This window comes from Phragmites australis, chromosome 10 (assembly GCF_958298935.1).
Source record: "Phragmites australis chromosome 10, lpPhrAust1.1, whole genome shotgun sequence".
Lineage (NCBI taxonomy): Eukaryota > Viridiplantae > Streptophyta > Magnoliopsida > Poales > Poaceae > Phragmites > Phragmites australis.
In genome coordinates, this window is record NC_084930.1 from 32,532,836 (window position 1) to 32,552,055 (window position 19,220).

At 41.2% G+C, this 19,220-nt stretch overlaps 1 protein-coding gene across 1 annotated transcript; it reads right to left on the reverse strand.

The window, feature by feature from the left end:
• Positions 1-2,545: 2,545 nt before the first annotated feature.
• Positions 2,546-11,046, reverse strand: LOC133930808 (subtilisin-like protease SBT6.1). The gene is made up of 10 exons (XM_062377561.1): positions 10,370-11,046; positions 9,266-9,394; positions 8,790-8,942; positions 8,219-8,335; positions 7,563-7,747; positions 6,557-6,820; positions 5,247-6,330; positions 4,251-4,763; positions 3,394-3,454; positions 2,546-3,314 (listed from the first exon to the last, which is right to left on the reverse strand). The coding sequence occupies exons 1-10, from the start codon at positions 10,898-10,900 to the stop codon at positions 3,223-3,225; spliced, it is 3,129 nt and encodes a 1,042-aa protein (XP_062233545.1). The 5' UTR covers positions 10,901-11,046; the 3' UTR covers positions 2,546-3,222.
• Positions 11,047-19,220: the final 8,174 nt, after the last annotated feature.

Genomic DNA, 19,220 nt, shown 5'->3' on the forward strand with positions numbered 1-19,220 from the left:
TCCACGTGGAAGATAATTCTGTTGGTCTTGTTGCTATCCAACTAAAAAAAACATCTCATCTCAAAAAAGAAAAAAAAAACTAAGGTTGTTCCTGGAATCATCTGTCTTTGTATCGGCACAAATCCTCTGACGTGCAACTATGCCAAGAGCACATAGACTATACGCAGTATATCCTAAAGGGCCAGGGATCAGCAGCCTCTCAAGGCATTGGGTCACTGTAGCTCATGTAGCGTGTTTGTGACAGGTGGGTCGCGGTCTCAGCGCTAGCCCCCATGACTCGTGAAGCCCAGAGAACTCTAGTGTCTTCCCTCCGTGAACTCGAGTTGCTGGCACAAAAATTCTCGCGTTCTCGCTTCGTCCACCTCCTCCTCACCCCTGGTCGTCGGTACCCTGTGCCCCTGCCCTTCACGAAACACCAGATTGAGCCCCGCTTCTTCCCCTGCCCGCTGTGTTGCGGAGGTCGAACAAGGAGAAGAGGCACGAAACTAAGATCCCCAAATCCTTCCTTCTCCTCTCCCAAATCCAATACAAATAAGCCTCAAATCGATCTCAATGGAGTAGGAGACAGTAGTGGCAGGGGCGACAACGGATGGTTACGTCCAAGAGAAGCAGCGGCCAATCGAAATTTAGGGTGTTACAGGTGATGGTGAGCCAAGCGTAAGGAGCTGAAGGTGCGGCGGCCAGGAAGCAAGCCGACAGTGGCGAGAGGACCTACAGGCGGCCGAGAGAGGGAGAATCCGATGAGCTACCACACAATGCAGGAGGTGTGGTGACGGGCAATGAGTCTGAAAGCAGCCAACGAGCTGCCACGCACTGCTTCTTGCTACATTTTCAATGCGTGTGGAATCGTGGACTTGATTTAGTTTATACCGAACCTCAGCTTGCTTGGATGGATATTGTTGTGAATTTCTTTTGTGCTTGGATCCATTTTGGACCTGGATCCTCTACACTAATGATGAATTAATGCAGAGGATCACTATTTGTACAGTAAAATGAGTCTGCTGGTGCAGTACTATGCAGCACCTAATCACTACTTACTGTAGCAATAGTAATCTGGTTTACTCTGTAGCCATTCTGATACCGTAGCGCACTATTGTAGTAGTCCTATAACGCTGGATCTGATACATCCATCGTAAAATCAATGGCTCAGATGGGGTCTAATGCATTTTACTGTAGCTTAGAGGATCCCGATCCATCGATTTCGGGGCATAACTGTTGCTACCAGCTTCAATGGCGGTTTGGTTCACACAATTACAGAGCCATCATACCAAACATTAGCTTTTCTTCTGGATTACTCCTTGCCTTTCATAATGAGTTTCTGCACATGTATGTACATGGCATGCACTCTTTGGTTAAGGATGGCATGATTCTATTTTAGGTGCCTAACTAATAGTTTTGCACTTTTTGTGTGAGATATATATTTCCTATTTATTAAGGGTACTATGATCTGATATGTTTATTGAAAAATCTTTTATAACTCATGGTGCACTGGAATGGCACTCAGTCTGAACTTTGCCTCTAGGGAGGCAAATTGATACCTCATCAGATAGGGGAAAGCATGTACCTTTAATGTTGTTTTTTTTACCTATGCCTTTAATATAGTTAGAATTGCTCTATAATTATATGTAGTATTATGCTACTAAATCCTTTTCGATATTCATAGAAGAAAAGAGTGTATTTCACATATTTCGCCATTTTTGTTTTGGTAGGTTATCCCAAGAGAGTGCTTTTACCTTGCAGTTGATTGCTTCAATGGGAAAGAAAAACTGGAAGAGAAAGATGCCTGACAGCCTGAGGCCAAAAATCTAGAAGTAGCAGGTATGGTACACATTGCATGCTTACCATGATATGTGTATCTAGTGCATGCTTACATCTGAATATGTGATATCTGTCTGAGTCTAATTTGTTATATCTGTCTGAGTCTAATTTGTTATAAAGACAAGTTTTAAAGACAATTACATGTAAATTGTGCTATGTATACTCTTAAGTGCAAGGCTTCATATGTATGTCCAGTTGTTGCTTACACAAATGGCTGATTCTCAATTACTACTACCTGCTGCACTAATCTTCAGTTGTTGCTTACACAAATGACTGATTCTCAATTACTACTACCTGCTACACTAATCTTCAGCGCTTCCTATTTTAACTAACCTGTTTTGCTAATTTTGCATGTGCCACACTATTCTGTTTCAGACGTCCATCACCATTTTTCATATTGGCTTATCAGGCATCACTGCAATATGTTAACTGATCGTCGAATATGTTAGCTGATCTTTATACCAGTTCCATTGCGTTATTGACTCATCAATTTTATGTGCTGTGTGGGAGGCTACTAAAATGCTCAACAAAGTGTATCGAGGTATTTTTTTTTTTTCATACCTAAACCTAAATTGGTAGTATATTGGTGAAAAGTAGCTGGAGCTCCACCATACACTTCCACGAGACTTCTGCTCATGCAAAGCATTTTGCAAGCTAATTTGCTAGTTACAACATATCATTTCTTACCTTGCATAAATAATCTTAGTTACCTTAGTTACCTAATTCAATGGATTGCTTCCTTCAACAGATACTGTAACTCAAGAAAGTAAGTGTTCTGAGATCCGAGGTTTGGCGTAGTGCGCCAATCTGCCTTCTTGTTACAAACAGTTTGCTTCCTTTCAACACTATAAAATTCTCTTTATAAACAACATGCCAAGAAGCCTAAGCCTTGTTTGTAAAAGCAAGCTCAAGCTACCCCGATAGCGGCTTATCACTTACGGACCTACAGAGAAGCTCAAATCCCCTTCACCTCAAAACATATCCTAACTTCCAAGTGAAGGAGATGGCAAAGAATTAGCTCTTGCCTGATACCCAAAGAATTAGCTCTCAACGATTATGTGGCTAAAGCAATGCGTTATCAAGGACAAAATTTCGAATAACTACAAACAACTACATGGCGATGTCGCAACGCCTGTATGTTGACACACAATAAGCTTTCCATGCAGTTGCAGAAGCGACAGATCATCTCTCTTAAGCTCAGAAGATGTTAGCCAAGTGCCACCAGTCGCTAAGCTAAAATGCGTCTAGATGGGCCGCATCAGGTGGTGGGAAAGATCAGAGATCAGGAATCTCCAGCAACTTCTATCATGTTGAGAAAATGGAGTTCCCTGTTTTCTAACCAGGGCTGGAGGCCATAAACGTAGCCGCTAAAACTCATATTCAGCCCTCCAACAATGTTTCATGTTACACCATACTTGTTAGCCGATTAGCCACTGACCCTTTCCTTCGCCGACGACGCTTTTGTTGCACTCTACAACTGAGGTACAACATTAGGCCTGCATGTTGGAACAACGAATAAGGTACCAAATAACACCAATATATTCAAAACATAGTCAATTAGTGTTCATCACTTACAAGAAGTGGCAACGAAGCAAGGTACCATCCATTGGCTTGCCGTTAACATTCCTATGTCAACCTGCAATATGAAAATCAGTATACTCCAGAAATTCCCACTGAGCGTATCTTAAACGGAGTATCTTTGCAACCCCAAAAAACTAGCTCATCCAATTTCTATCATGTTACAGGCTATATCATCTGTAGTTCTAACCAAAACTATATCACCATTGAACAGCACAAACTTCACCACCACTACTCTATGCCCTACACTCTTATGGAAACAACACTCTTATCATCTACACCCTACATAAAGAACAGTATTGCATTTACATCAACAGCAGGCCTTTCTGTTCGTAGTTCACTACAGCTTTCTGTTTCTCTAAATTCTCGAGTTCTTAACTATTCACTACTAACCATGTGGTTTTCAGAATTTCAGGGTTCTTCGTGTTGACCTGGTAGCAATTTCTCTTTTAAATGTTAAAATTTTATTAGCATAAATACCTCAAGAAGAGAAACTGAGGATGCCACACAGACACAATATGGTGGATCCTAATAAATGGTTCTAAGTTTCATTTGGAATTACAAGTGTAACCCGCTTCTCTGTAGAATTTAATCATTTGTACTCCAGTATAACAGTAGAAAGAAGGTAGTCTATTAGTTTTTATTAGTAAACACAGTTGGATTAGTGCATATAGTAATATGCTAACACTGATGTACTTGGTGTTACATAAATTGTACTGCTCAAAGTGATACCGGAACCAGAGATAATCAGCGATTGATTAATATAAGCTAGTTAAGAAATTTCATGTATTGTACTCCACTTGAAGACTTTTAAGTTTTAAGTTCATCAGTAAGGAGAAAGCAAGATGCGATACCTCTTCATGTCCAACAAAGCCAAAATAGTCTCTTTTATCGTCAAATTTAGCAGCATCAGGTGTTGAAAAATTTCTTTCAAGGCCAATTTCATCTTGTCCATTGTCATAAGCTTTTATTGTCAGATTGGAAGTGCTAGAACCTTCATCCATCTGGTATTCTGGGAGCTTTCTTGTTGTGCCTGTTGGGTGGATGACATAACCTTTTGTTCCCCAAACCTCAAACCGGGAATCCTGGTGACAGATCAATTCCTTGCCAACGACTGTTGAATACATTGAAAAGTTTACATCTGGTCTACGTGATGGCTGATGGATGCTCTCAAAGACTGGAAATTTTAACTTGGCTGCTTCTGAGAAAAGGATGGGATCTTTCACTCTATTGCCAGTGAACTCCACAATTTTTTTCAAAAGCCAATAGCAGTTTGTTACCATGTGACTACTGTCAAGACAATTTGAATCGCCATAGACTGCAATCCTCCCTTCTCCTGCTTCTATCATTCCAAGAATCGAGGAGAGCTGCAAAAGAGAAGCCAATAAGCCTAACATACTAATACATACAATAATATTATATATTTAACAAAAAAATGAACACAGCATAGGTCAGCACCCACATTAGCATTCATTTTTTTAGAAGGGTTAAGATTCAGATTCAATATTGATTTTCATCAACAAGAAATGTTTACCCTTACTGTAGCTTTGATCGGTTAACCACTTTCCATCCTTTTCAAGTTCAATTTATACAAATGAATTGCAAGATACTTCATTATGACAAAACTTATATCACAACTTTTTAGAACGTTAAATTGCAGTAAATTGATATATGGAGTGATCTAAACAACCGGAACTTCTGTCTAACCAACAGTGTTATAGGAGAGTTAAAGAGACTAACAATGCCAGCTTAGCACGATTATCGTTCATCCGTTAGCTCAGAACTTGACACTCACAGATAATGAAATGCTATAAAAAAAATATTGAACTAAAAGCGCAATAGCTGCTAACCTTGCTTTTCCCCTGGGTGTGTTGTGTATCTAGTGTTCCTATGTGATCTTGCGCAGTCTTTGAGTTTTCCTGAAGTTCAAAGCTATGCAAAAAACCTCCCGCTGGGAATTGCACTATATCAGTTCCAGAAGCATAGTGGGTCTGCTCACCATTGATTGAGAAATCGCCAGTAAGTATTTTGTCCCCCAAAGAAATGCCAAATGGTGCCAAAAGTTCATTAAGTGCAGGAATATTTGCACCCCCAGTAATCGGAGTCCACCAACTGCGGGTATTTTCATCAAAGAATGTCATCTTAACCATTGTATCAACATGATACCACTCAGCAAAAACAGCAACACCGAGTCCCTTGTGTACAACATCATTCGTAAGTTTTTGAATCTCTTCATCAAAGTACTCTTCCTCAAGATCAACCATAAGCAATGTCCCATAATTGCTAGCATCAAAGCAGGTAAGTGGTGAACCAAGTGTTTCAATATAGTACCCTGCATCTCTTAGCATGTTGAACAGTATGTGAAAGTTTGTGTGCAAGTGGTCACCATGCCAGTCAAGGATATCGTTATGAACATTAAGGGAATCCCTTGGAACATATCCCGATGGGTACTTGATATTATGATATTGGTCCCAGAGTATTCTTCTTGACCTAACAGGTGTTGGAACAACCTTGATCTTCAGGTAAAGAACACAAGTACTACTTCGTGGGCTGCTTTCTCCATGAGCTGCTGGGCTGTTAACTGTCAGAGTAACATTGCCACTAATTACGCCTGAAAATTGAGAACCTTCATCTTTAACTTGCAAGTGTAGAGCAAGGTACCCTGTCCAAGGCCAGATGACATCTGAGTAGGTGAAGTGAACACTAAGAAGATTGCCTACATCCTCAGAAGGTTGCCATAGAGGTTGATCCTTAACATAACCAATCACCCCCATCCCATTCAGAATTGTAGCATTGAAGATTACTGGCATGGCTCCAGCATACAGAGGTTGGCGGCAGAAAGGCCAGAAATAAGGGCAGCCGGTGAAGTCAAGCATAGATGGAAATATGCTTGCACGTGGTTGGTAATTTTTCAAGATTTCGTATGACTGCCAGCTGGAAAAAAAATGGTAGAATAAATGAGTATGACTTTGAGCAAACAACAGATTAAAAGGGAAAGAAAAATCAATATAATCTTGTCTCTGGATTATGAATGGATGCACCCTTACTGTAGTGAAACAATGGAACAAAGAGGCATTAAATATTCAGCAGGCCACAGACCTAGAAATTACTGATCTTGCAATATATAAAAAAGTATTCAAAAGGGGACAAAAAAACTTACAGATCAAGCCTGCCAGCACCCTGCTCATACATGTTTGGCCCTGAAAGCTTAGAAGCACCCTCAACAAGGGCCTGTTTCATAGCAGCAGGGTTAAGGATGGATTTCCGTTTGTCTTCAGGTACAACACTAACAAGCAAGCATACTACGCCAGCAACCACTGGACTTGCAACACTGGTGCCTGAAAGGGTCTTACAACCTGTGCTGATCTTCGAACCCATTATATCACGACTATATGCAACAACATCGGGTTTCACACGACCATAACTGCATAATTGAATCAACAGTTCTGAGAACGCTATTTCTAGAAAGTGTGAAATGAAACGGGTGCAAAAGAAAAAAGATACTCTGAACTGTCAAGATTTTCGTCAGTATACAATATGTATTTAGCTTTGCAATGCCAAGTTAATTACTCCAATTTTTTGCACAGTAATAACAAGCTTGGTACCAGTAATGTCTAGACTAAAAGTTCAAAGTAGAGAAACAGTTTCTCATCATGCACCAATAAACTATCAAAAATTGAATTTTAGTTAATCCTCAACAAGAATTCTCATAAGAAATCATGTATAGCAAAACGATGTTGCTGGGTCATGCTTCATCACTTTCAGTGAAGTGTCATAAGTTTGTATACAATGGAGCATACCCTCAGAAGACAATATTACTAAGCCATATGATACTTAAACTGCAACTTTTTATTAAAAATAATCAGCATATGCCCTTTTTATGTGCAGAATACAGATAACCAAGTTGGTAAGCATAAAGCTGGCAAATATTTCAGTTTATGTGGAACGAAAACATCAAATACAATTTAAAGACGTTCCATTAAATTTTGAAGGGTAAAATAGGCATGGGAAAGTACATAACCAAGCTACCGGTATCATAGGCTTTACAAAATGTCGTGATGCAGTTATTATGAAAGTTAGCTTTTCAAAGACTGGAAGTCACGGCAAAAAGAGCACAAACACGAGTGACATAATAAGAAAAATGCACTAGAAAGATAAGAATGTACCCATGAGGAAGCTCCCAGGTAGTCATGCCTCGAGAGGAAAATGAAGCTATATGATTGTTGTAATCGATACCACCAACGCCAATGACATCGCTTTGATCAGCTGGGTTATTTAATGTGCCATAAAGAGGCCCATCGTTTCCAATAGCTGATACCATAATAATATTGTTTGCTGTGAGCTCCCAGACCTACAGAACCGGTTCATAAGAATTCCAAGTTCTCGCTAGAGATCCTGTTTAAAATATTCTAATAAAAACAATTCACCACTTATTAAGCAGCAGACGGGATACAGTTGTGATGGTTATTCATACTGTGCACCTTTTTCTTCCCTCAAGAGCATAACAAATGAAAAGTAAGGAAAAGTAACAAAAACTACAAACACAAGAGCAAGACAGAGCAACAGACAGCCCTTCCCATCAAGGTTCAGAAAAGGGTAAGGTGAAAGAGTAATATTGGATTAGTCTCAAAAGTATTATTTTAATGAGACAGTGATGAAGTTGCATTTCAACATCTCATGCCAATTTAATACGGCTAGAAGTAACTATCAGAATGATCCGGTAGATACAGAAGATGTTACATTTTCAATGGATTCAAGGCAATACTAACAAAAGAAGCAAAATGATGAGGGAAAACAGGTTTGAAATCATCATATGTCGTACCTTTTCCACAAAGGGGAGATCCAGGTAATCAGGTCCACCAATGCTCAAATTCAAGACATCCATACCGATTGCTATTGCATAATTAAATGCATCTAAGAACCATGATGTGTAGGATATCTGCACTGAAAACAAGACAAAATTCTCAAAATCTTACCAGCATGCATGCATTCCCTCGAAAATGATACTATGTGATTTGTTTCAGCAAATGCATTTTCGTAATATTCTGAATTTACTATGTTTTATAACAAAAATTTACAATAGAATTTTGTGTTTTCTTTTTCTGGTTGTATATGGAAATGGCTAACGATGCATGGGCCTTGGAGACCTGATTAATGTCCAAAAAGTCACTTCTTTCTGACTAGAGGGAGTAACTTTGACAATAGTCAGTTGCACTGCTGCCAGTAGGAGAAAAAATTGTCCTGCGGATTTTTTTTATCATGACTAGTAAAAAGGCAACTAAGGGGTTGCGGGGGTGGGGTACAGTTTTCCCATTTATCACAGTAAAGAAAGAGAAATATAATGACAGCAAGAAAATATGATACTGGGCTACATATTCAGCCAAATCCAGTACCTGAGCATCTGTAAACACTCGAAATGCATATATCTCAGTGTCAGGCGCGAATCCAGGGCATTCTGCATCTTGGCCAGCGATAACTCCTGCTACAAATGTTCCATGTCCAAGATTATCATTTAGCGTGTCTTCATTTGTCCAATTTGTGCGCTCCTACAAAATTAGTCTCTTTAAGTAATGATTTAACATTGCTGGGAGAAAAGGAGAATCCTGGGAGATGAGATACTCAAGAAAACAATGTGAGCCATAAGAGAATAAAATTATAGTAGCTTTCCAAGGCATTACTCCCAGTCTACCAAAACATGGATGCTTATTTGACATAAATCAATGCAACATAAAGCACTGAAGTGGCAAGCAAAATGCCAGGCAATGCCAGGTCTGTATGTTGCCTTTCAAACTCTTGTTTTTTTCCTTCTTATGCATGTATGTTAGACTACTATCACTTGTAACAAAATATATTAAATATGATAGTATACCTTAATATTACGGAAGTGTGGATGATCAGCCCGAATACCGGTGTCAAAAATGGCCATTTTGACTTTTTTACCAGTGAATCCTCTTCCCCATAGCCGTTCAGCTCCGAAAAGAGATGTAACTTGTGACCTCTGTCAAACGACACATGTTATAGTGCTAAAACATGACAACAAGCACATGGCCCTGTCAATTGCCAAATTATTAATTATGGACAGGATTGTTGACAATGGAGATATATCAGATCTATTTACTATCATAACTGAAGAGTCAAAATGGAAGAAACAGATGATGAACAATAGAGTTTGGCTATAACAATTGTGAAACCATATCCTTGATTAGATCCACGAAAAAATAGTATTATACCAATCAACAAGATAAGTTATATGAATATTGCAATATTAGCATAAAAAGGGTTTTGCGACTTCAACAATAGTTTCAACATGAGGCTGACGATCTGATAAATCTGAAGACATTACAGCTTTGACATGAAGCTGACAATCTGATAGATACTACTTGTTTCATATTCAAATACAATGACAAAATAGATGAAAAATTAATATTCTATGTGTTATGCATTTGGTATACTGAACCAAAGTCTACAAGATAATATAATAACAATTAATGTCAAGAAAAGCCAAAGAAGATACATAACTTTTATGCTTAGCTATATGGCGTTGCATCAACTTGCTATATATCACCATCAGGTTTTTATAACATTGTAGTGGCACTGCACCTGAGTGCCATAGAACTTCTTTCAGAAATGTTTTAATCTTTAGCAGAGTATGTAGTACATTAATTTCATATTTCAGTACATATAAATAAGGCTAAGGCCTTGAAATCATTTCCCTATAATGAGTAACAGCACAAAAGCTATACAAGGAATACCCTGTCCATCAGTTGTCAACAAGTGGAGCGTCAAAACATGCAAAGAATACTCTTCATTTCAATTAACAGGTTCATTCCTTTTTCAAATATAGCTTGGACGACTTTGACGCATTTTTGCATTCGAATCCATTGCAATATACTATTAATGGCATGCTCGATGGTAAAGAAATGATCTTGAACGAATCTTTGATGTTTCCACCATGAGTGCAAAAGTCGCGTACCTGCAACAAAAGCTTCCGCCCCGAAGTAGCGGAAGAAGAATTACTCTTCCGGCTGCACACCACATCCTTTTCTCCCCCTCCCTCCTCCTCCCCCTCAAACGACATGGCGGTGAACAGCTTCCCCTGCCGCGGCGGCAGATCCGCCGACAGGACGCCCCGGGAGTAGGTGGCGTCGGCGTGCACGTCCCGGACGCGGCCGAGCGCTCGGACGGCCTCCACGACGGCGTCGCGGTGCTCGTCACGGATCTCGAGCACCGCGAAGTCGGTGGGGAACGCGGCCGCGGGGTTCCGCCGCTCCACCCACCGCCACGGCGCCTCGGCGCCCCGGAGCCCGGCCTCCAGGTAATCCCGGTGCTCCTCCGCGCGGCGGTACTCCACGAACCGCACAACGTACCTGGCCGCCGGCGGGTCTAGGGTTTGCCCCCCATCGCCTCCGCCGCTGCCGTTGGGGGAATCGGAGGGCAGGATGCGGAGCGTGAGTAGGAGCACGGGGAGGAAGGCCGCGTATGCGAGGCGCTTCTCCGCCGCCATTACGAGCCGATGGGCAGCGGCGAGGGCGGAGTCGCCGGCTCGCCGGCAACGGCCAACGGGAGACGAGAGTTGATTAATTGCGGAGGTTACTGCCCCCTCTCGTCACTCATGGCGTTTTGACCGCATCTCTCTCACTGCCGCTCGCCTCGGTACGGGGGAACCAATTAATGCAGCGCTCAGGAGTAGAATTTCTTCGGATTTACCAGCGGTAAAATACTAGTCATTAACAATAATTATCAATGGGTTTTCCGGCTTAATCAATCTTCTGCTATATAAGATACGAGGTAGTTTACATCTTTGTCTACCCTTCTTTTATCTAATAAAAATATTTATAATTTATATAGTTTATCCACATTTATTATCCATCCTTATCTTTTATCTTTTAGTCTCTCAGTCTCGTTACCTGCTAAAAATATAAGATTTATTTTACTAATAAAAATAAAGAAAGAAATTATGAGAGAAATTAGCTGATAATCCCTCGTCTTTTTTCGGTTCTCATCTAAAAGCAAACTACGGCATCACTCCCGATGTATTCGTTCAACGTCGCTTCCATATCGTATCTGCATCTTCATATCTTGAGTTTTTAATTATATTATCGCGTCCAATATTTATATTTTTGTTACAACGCAAGGATACTTAGGGCTTATTTGTTTTTTATTATGATTCCAGGATCTGATAAGATTATATGCCTGTTTCAAGGTCTACCCTACCGTCGCTCGTTCAACGGGTGAGAACAAGGGTCTCACCTGAGATTTTATGGGCTTCAGCTGCCAGTGAATTTAATAACCAGAGAAAGGAAGGTATCACCCATTAAGCAGGCGAGAACTAGATCTCGTCCATTGAACGAGCGATACCTTCATCTCGCCTGTACAACGGGTGACATATTTGTATCGCCCACCTCCTGGGCGACATATTCGATTTAATTCAATTACAAAATATATGTATAATTAGTTTTTTAATATAGATTTTGTATTCGGTAAATTGAAAAATATTGCACATTTATTCGGCGAAAAATGTTTATCTAAACGGTTCATTCTATCCTTAATTTTAGTTGGATGTCATTTTATTGATATTTCTTTATTTAATTGGTGTAGAGGTGTGTGGAATTTTTTTTTACGAAGTGAATTTGTGATAATACAAAATCTAATTTATCGAACAATATTAGTTATGAAGCACAAATATTATATAACTCAACATGGAATTTACATACGCTGATAAATAATATATGGGATATGGGGTTTTTTTGTCACTACGCGAATAGACCTTAACCATACAAATATGAAAAAAAAAATATTGACATGTACGGTATGCCTAAAGACTAACCTAATAGTATATCACTGCTAAACCTAATATATTTTAAAGAATAAAAATAGATCGGTGTACAATAGATGCTCTCTACTGAGTGCACTTAGGATATTTGCTCTTTCTCAAGGCATCGGGGCCTTCCGCCTTAGCCCGACGCGTCCTCTCCCGCTTTCTTTCCCTCTCTGCTTCGTATGCTTTAGCCGCGGCGCGCTCCTCTACTGTCTTCCTCATGCGTTGTTCCTCTTGACGCTTCAGCTATAGTTCCTCCTATTATTGTTCGTACTCCCGACATTCATAAGCTTCTCTCCTTCACCGCATCTCTATGTCAATCCACCGTTTCTGGTGCTTATTTTATTCCATGTCCAGTCATTCTATAAAGTCACAAATAGGTGAATGAGACTGGCAAATGAAACAAGAGGAAAGATTAGTAAGACAATGCATGAAACTGTATGTAAAGTGACACGTGAGTGATCTATATCGCTATACTAGTCGGTACTTATACGGTCCATATCGAGACGGGTCGTGCTGGTAGTTAGCATACATGAAGAAACATTTGTCATATGTGTAGGAAATGTCCTGGGACTCGTGAAGCCTATAAGGGTCGTCACAGAAGTACATTAATGGTTTGACCCCCTAGAAATGCCCCTAATATTTCTTGGGTGGGCTTGGTGGAGCTGAGGAAGATATTGCAATTGATAGAGTTGAATAAGAAATGGTCTATCCATGGTTGAGGGTAGGGTTATTTATGGTAGCTGGAGCCTGGTGTATGGACTGAGTGCATGGGCATGGCTGGGGCTGGAGTATGGGATTCCCTGTAAAAGTTAGAAAAGTTATGGCATTGATGCTTGACAGAGATTCCCTGTGAAAGCTGTTGCTTAGTGTGATCATTTCATTCTGCAAAAATTCTACAAGGAGTTATTGTTGCCTCTACATGGAAGGCAGAGAATCATATAAAAGCATTGGGTTTAGAAAAAACGTATCGGTAAAATGATAAATTCCGTCCAACGATGCGAACACACATTAAAAATTGCAAATACCAAACACAACTAATACGCATAAATTATCGCACAATCCTTACATCAGAAACATAAGTAATACATAACAAATACAACTTAGTTCTCACATCGCAAACATCAAATTGTAACTTTCCGACGTGTGTGTCGTATGACAGTGTTACTGTGTTATGTAATCGTACTCGAATGAATTATCATCAGCCTTTATTGTACATACCTTTTTACCCCATATATTCCTATCTCCCTCCGATGATTTGCCTTCATCAGCTACGTGATTAAGGGTATATACGACACGTCTAGTCTTACATATTCATACATGTCTACTTTATATATATTACATGTTCAGACGTTACTGCTTACAATGTCATTACTACAATTCTTAATCCTATGTGGCATCATGCTACCAGCTTCTCAGATTGAAGTTACCTCCCGCTACCACCTTTTCAGGGAGATGAGACCCCTCGCTGTCAGCATTTCAGATTGACATAATCACTCGCTGCCACCTTTTCAGAGCGATGTGACCGCATGCTACCGACTACTCAAAGTATAGTGATTGCGCGCTACAGGAAGGCATCCAATACATGCACTATATCCAAATTACATACCTACACTTGGTCCATACACCATCAGTCCCTCCATTCAACGACGATCGCTGGAAAATGCCTGAACGGGGTTACGTCGTCCCTTCGTTCAACGATGGAGAAGCGACCCAACATCTCATCCCGCCAGCCCACACCCACGTCCCTAGCCCCAACAATGGCACCCACGCAAGGTAGGCCCATCAATAACGAGACGTCCTCGAGCGTGGACGCCATCTCGCCGCATGAGAGGTGAAATGTGTGTGTCTCGGGACACCACCTGTTGACAAGGGCTACGAAGAGGGCCCTATCTAGCTAAACCACGTCACCGCCTCCAAGGCCTCCACCAATGCGCCCACCTCCACAAGCCGACATAGCGGAAGTAAGCCAATAGCACGCAACATGCAAACATACTACAGTTAGCGACCAATATCGTGTCTAAATCCGTATGAAACCATAAATTCAAAATTAACAAACCTCGGGATCCAGCGCTCGTCAATCCTCATGATCTCATCTGGCACATGAGTTTGAAGTACCGGGAGGTCCTCAGCTTGCAGCGCGATGCTGTACGAACAGTGCTTGACGTCGATCTGGGGGTCGAGTAGCTCCAATTGTGTCATACCTGTATGTTCACAAGTTATTTACATTTTTATATGCAAAACAAACAAAGAGTAAGAAGTGTCGACCGGTATAGACCTGGTCTAAACTGGTCTTTATTTGTAGGAACCAAATAAGTAAGCATCTAACATATAACATGGTATAATAGATTGTTCAAATTGTACAAAAATATATGAATAAATCATAACATAACACGTTACAACCTAGCACATTGTGACCGTCTCGGTACTAACACAGTAAAGTACAATAGTGTGCACATGGATATCCATCACACCATAAATTACAATATTAATCAATCTCAATGAGCCGACAAAGCCGACGATCAACGACTACGAGGATGTCTCCCATCTGCAGCAGACCCGGAAGGGCCTGCTTCCATGGGGTTCACATCTGGGATACCAACGGTGCATTTCTTGTAAGTGTGTCTTGCTCCGTTGCACTTACTGCACCATTTCATGCGACGTCCAGTTTCTCCTTCATCCATATCATTACGGAGCATCGTAGTCCTGCACTGCCCCTTCTTTTGCTTCATCTTTTCGAGATCACGTATGAACACAGCATCGGGCACAGGTTCCTTCGTGAAAGAACCATAAATCACAAAACCATAGACCTCATGGTTCTAGATGTCGAACAGAGCTTCCTTCTTGAAGTAGTCGAAGACGTACCTCCGACTTCTCAACCCCATCACAGCACACACGGCAATCACATGTGAGCATAGCTTATGCAGTAGCATCGGCTTTTAGCAGGTGCAAACGCACTTGTCATCGAAGATGGTGCATTTATGGATAACTCCCTCACGCTTGTCCTCTCTCCTTCCTTTGTCCCTGTATAGAATTTTGTATTTTTGTTTATGCAGTTCCTATGATCTTTACCCGATACATCTTTACCTTCCCAGCCTTATCTTTTATGTACTTAGTTATCTTCGTCCCATAAATCATACTAGCATTATTCAGCGCTGTGTGCACTGCTGCATAGTGGTTTCTAAAATATTTGCATGTCCCTTGAAGTATGAACACTACAATCCCTACCAGCGGCAACTCCCTCACACCTTTCATCATCCAGTTATAAACCTCTGCTAAATTTGTAGTCATAATGCCGTACCTAGCCCCATTTCTGTCGTAGAGAAGAGCCCACTTCTCCTTAAGCTCATTCTCAATCCACTCGCTAAATCCTGATTGATGACCCACTCCTCCGCGTAGTACCAACTTCATTGTCATTTGGCAGGGACCCAAGAGGTACCGGTACGTCCTCCAATCCCATCATGGGCCTTCCTACGCGCTCATGTGTTTGCTTTTTTGCCAGCTTATCCAGTGTCTTCTAAAGAGCATCGAACTTCCGCTGCTAGTTCTGATCGCACAGTCTCTTGAACATGTTCATGAGGTTCTTATTCTTAAATTGGCAAAATAAGTTTGCACCCAAATACCTCATGTACCACCTACTTTGCAGATCTAGCCACATAGGTCCAATCAAGCTATCGTCCGCTCCATTTTGCAACTCCATGATTGCCTAGCACCAACAATTATCATCCTCACACGGTGCAAGAACCAATACAAATTGTTGGTGTTCTCACTTTCACAAATGCAAAGGCCAACGGTAGAACTTGATTGTTCCCATCAACCCTAATAGCAGTCAGTATCTATCCCTTGAACTTGCCGATAAGGAAAGTGTCATCAAAGCACAGGATAGGCCGACAATGCTTGAAAGCTTCGACACATGCCCCTATTGCGAAGAAGCATCGATTCATGATGTACTTGCCAGGTTTGGACAACAATGTGTATTTATCAATATCATAATTCATCATCGAGTTCCTTCGAGCAATGGTCTGCAACAAATATGGTAGATTTTCATATGACGCTTCGTAGGTCCCAAACCTCATCCCAATTGCCTTCCTCTTTGCCCTCCATGCCTTATTTTAGCTGATAGTGTACTTGTACTCCTCCTCAATTTGTCTGAGTATAGACCCTAGTTCGCAGTTCGGGTTGTTCACAATTTGGACGTATATCACATTGACGACAAAGGCTGAGGTGATGTTGCTATGGCTAGTCTCAAGTTCGTCCATCATGCAAGTGTGGTCAACCACAATCGATATCTTCCAATAGTCAACCCACTTCCACTTGAAGCTGTGGACCCTCCACGGGCAACCCTTATTCATGTACTTCACATCATATTACTTCTTGCTTGACTTGACAACATAAAACCGTCGTCGAAACGAGATCACTCATTGAGTCACAACATCCTTCATGGCCTTATTGATATGATACTATGGGGGAACCGTCTAAATAATATTCTAATTAATCATCAAATCGATCATTTACATAATCATGACTTTAACAATTAACCAGAATATCATCTTGATAGTCTCGACACGTGTTTTGTGCCTAAGGTCGGAACACATACCTTTCCAACATAAGCAATCATAACAAAACTTAATAAAGAGCAAATAATTAAATCATATTACAAACAACAAAAAGGATCTAGGAGGATTCTAAAACTGATCAACTCTTAGCTAAAAAAGAAACTACGCAGCGAAAATAAAAGCTAAAGACAGCAAAAGAAGAGTAAAGCACTGAAGCCATATGACCTTAGGCTTCACCCCAAAAGCGTGACCTCTGAGTAATTGCCTACTCATTCCCACCGCTAGCATCGGCGGAGGTGAAGTAGCCATACACCGCCTCTTCCTCACCTACAAAACATGTAGAGCAGCTGAGTACAAAGGTACTCGCAAGACTTAATATATATAGGATCCATATAAATAATCTGACTCCAAGGATTATGCATTAGGCCATTAGCAAAGAAAAAGACTATAAGATTTATTACGCAACCTAGACACATATGTGTGTGAACATCTAAATATAACCAACATACCCTTCCAAAGCTGTAACTATCAACCTGAACATGAGTATAAATGGAACCATAATAATACATCAATAGTCAGCCATCAATAGTACCCAACATACCATCCATACCACCATCTCACATTCATCACTCTATAACTGATACAAATAGACAGAAGCATGCTCATGACCGAGAGCATGGCAATTCAAATTATTTTTACACCCTACAGAGGGTACTCCTTTACCTACACGACCCGAGAACCATACGGCTCATGTGTCTACACAGGCCCACGCGAGGGGTACTCATGTCAACCTTTCTCAATAAGCCCCAATCGTTTGATCATGCGCTGATAGGTGCGGGGGTCATCCAAAACTACTCCTGGAGCAAACTGGATATCCCTATAAGGTCGCCCACTCACATCATTGACTCGCACGCCAAAAGGTCATAGCTACAAAGGTATTCGGCTTATCGTTCCTATATACGACATATAGTAAGTACGGAAAGTGCTAGAGCCAACTGCACCGACGGACGGTGCTTAACCGATGCAAAGCGGTCTATGGTGCCGGCTCCTCTCCCAAAGTATCCCGAGGAACTCCTCCACGGCAGAAGACACCCCTAACACCGCTCGTATCTCGTCTCATCCTCACATCTCATCCAACCATCGACATCATAATCAATATTCGTGAACAATAAGTTTTGCGAACTGTGTAAAACTTGGTGATTGGGTTGCGTGAGTTGTGGGATGGAATAACTTGTCGGATGATGATAACAAATGAGAACCGGTTAGAGTTGGGGCAGATCAGGGTTCCGTGGGGATGCCTTGGGAGTTGAAGTGTTGCATGTGTGGCAAGCTTCGTAAGGAGTGCTGTCTGTATGGCAGGTTTCATGAGGAGATGTTTGCCCTGTTTTGCATAAGGACCGAGTTGATGTGATATGCTACCTAGTCTTCACAGCACATCCACATGACCCCTGTATGGGCAGAACTTAGCCTAAACCCCGCCAGCTAGTGTACTGTCGTCCGGAGGTAGGTGTGTTACAGGAAACCACGGACAAGTGCAAGCGGTGCAGGCTTGGCAACCCAGTTGGAGGCCTAGTTAAAGGTCAGGAACCTCTGGTCAGCTCCTGTAGGCGACTAGTGAGATTATGCTGTGGTGGGTAATGACTTTGTTGAGTCGCACTGCTACAACGGTGGTATGTTACCAAACTCAGCTTGTGGGTAAAGTGTACCACTATATAGAGGTTAAACTATTCGAATAGCCGTGTTCGCGGTCATGAACGAAATATGATTCGATCACAACAACTAGCATGGATTGTGTGCGTTTCCTTGTAAAATGAGTGAGCAAGGTATGCCTGTTTTTGGAAATAGGACCGGCAGTGTGCTGTGAGTTGTCGTGGATGGGGTGCCCGGCAACCCTAAAATTTGGGCTCTGTTAACCTTCCACCATGGCTGAAACCCCCTTTATTTACTAACGATGATATGTTGTTTCACAAACTTGCCTTATGAAAATGATATTATAAGACTCTTATTTACCAGCGACTGATTCAGATACTGGTACAATAATAGTTTTAAGCACCGAGAATAACCCGGTGCGCTTCAGTAATACCGAGACGCGTTAATTGCTTGTTGAAAACTATTTCCAAACCCTCCCGGGCCACTGAGAATTTTTGGAAGGGCTCCTCCTTTCCGAAGGAGGGAAAGCCCTACGACTCAATAATTAAAAATTATTACTTCTTATTTGTATAATAATATTTGTAATTCAAGGTATTATTATTGTCAATAGTCATTTTTTTTATTATATTGCATTTTTATTTATTCTTTTGCCGAGCCTGTAGGCGGCACTCTGGCAGGCTAACCTTGGTACGATCATGCAAAACGACTTATGGCACAGCTCGATAGCATCATATTGATAGAACAACTGATTTTGACCTCGGAAGTATAACCTGGGTGTTCCATATATGAAAGCCATTAAA

Coding starts and splice junctions, on each gene's coding strand:
- LOC133930808 (XM_062377561.1), bottom strand. CDS start 10,900: ATGGCGGCGGAGAAGCGCCTCGCATACGCGGCCTTCCTCCCCGTGCTC. Junction 6,331..6,556: donor GGTGCTGGCAGGCTTGATCT/GTAAGTTTTTTT, acceptor TTTTTTTTCCAG/CTGGCAGTCATACGAAATCT. Junction 3,315..3,393: donor TTGCTTCGTTGCCACTTCTT/GTAAGTGATGAA, acceptor TCCAACATGCAG/GCCTAATGTTGTACCTCAGT.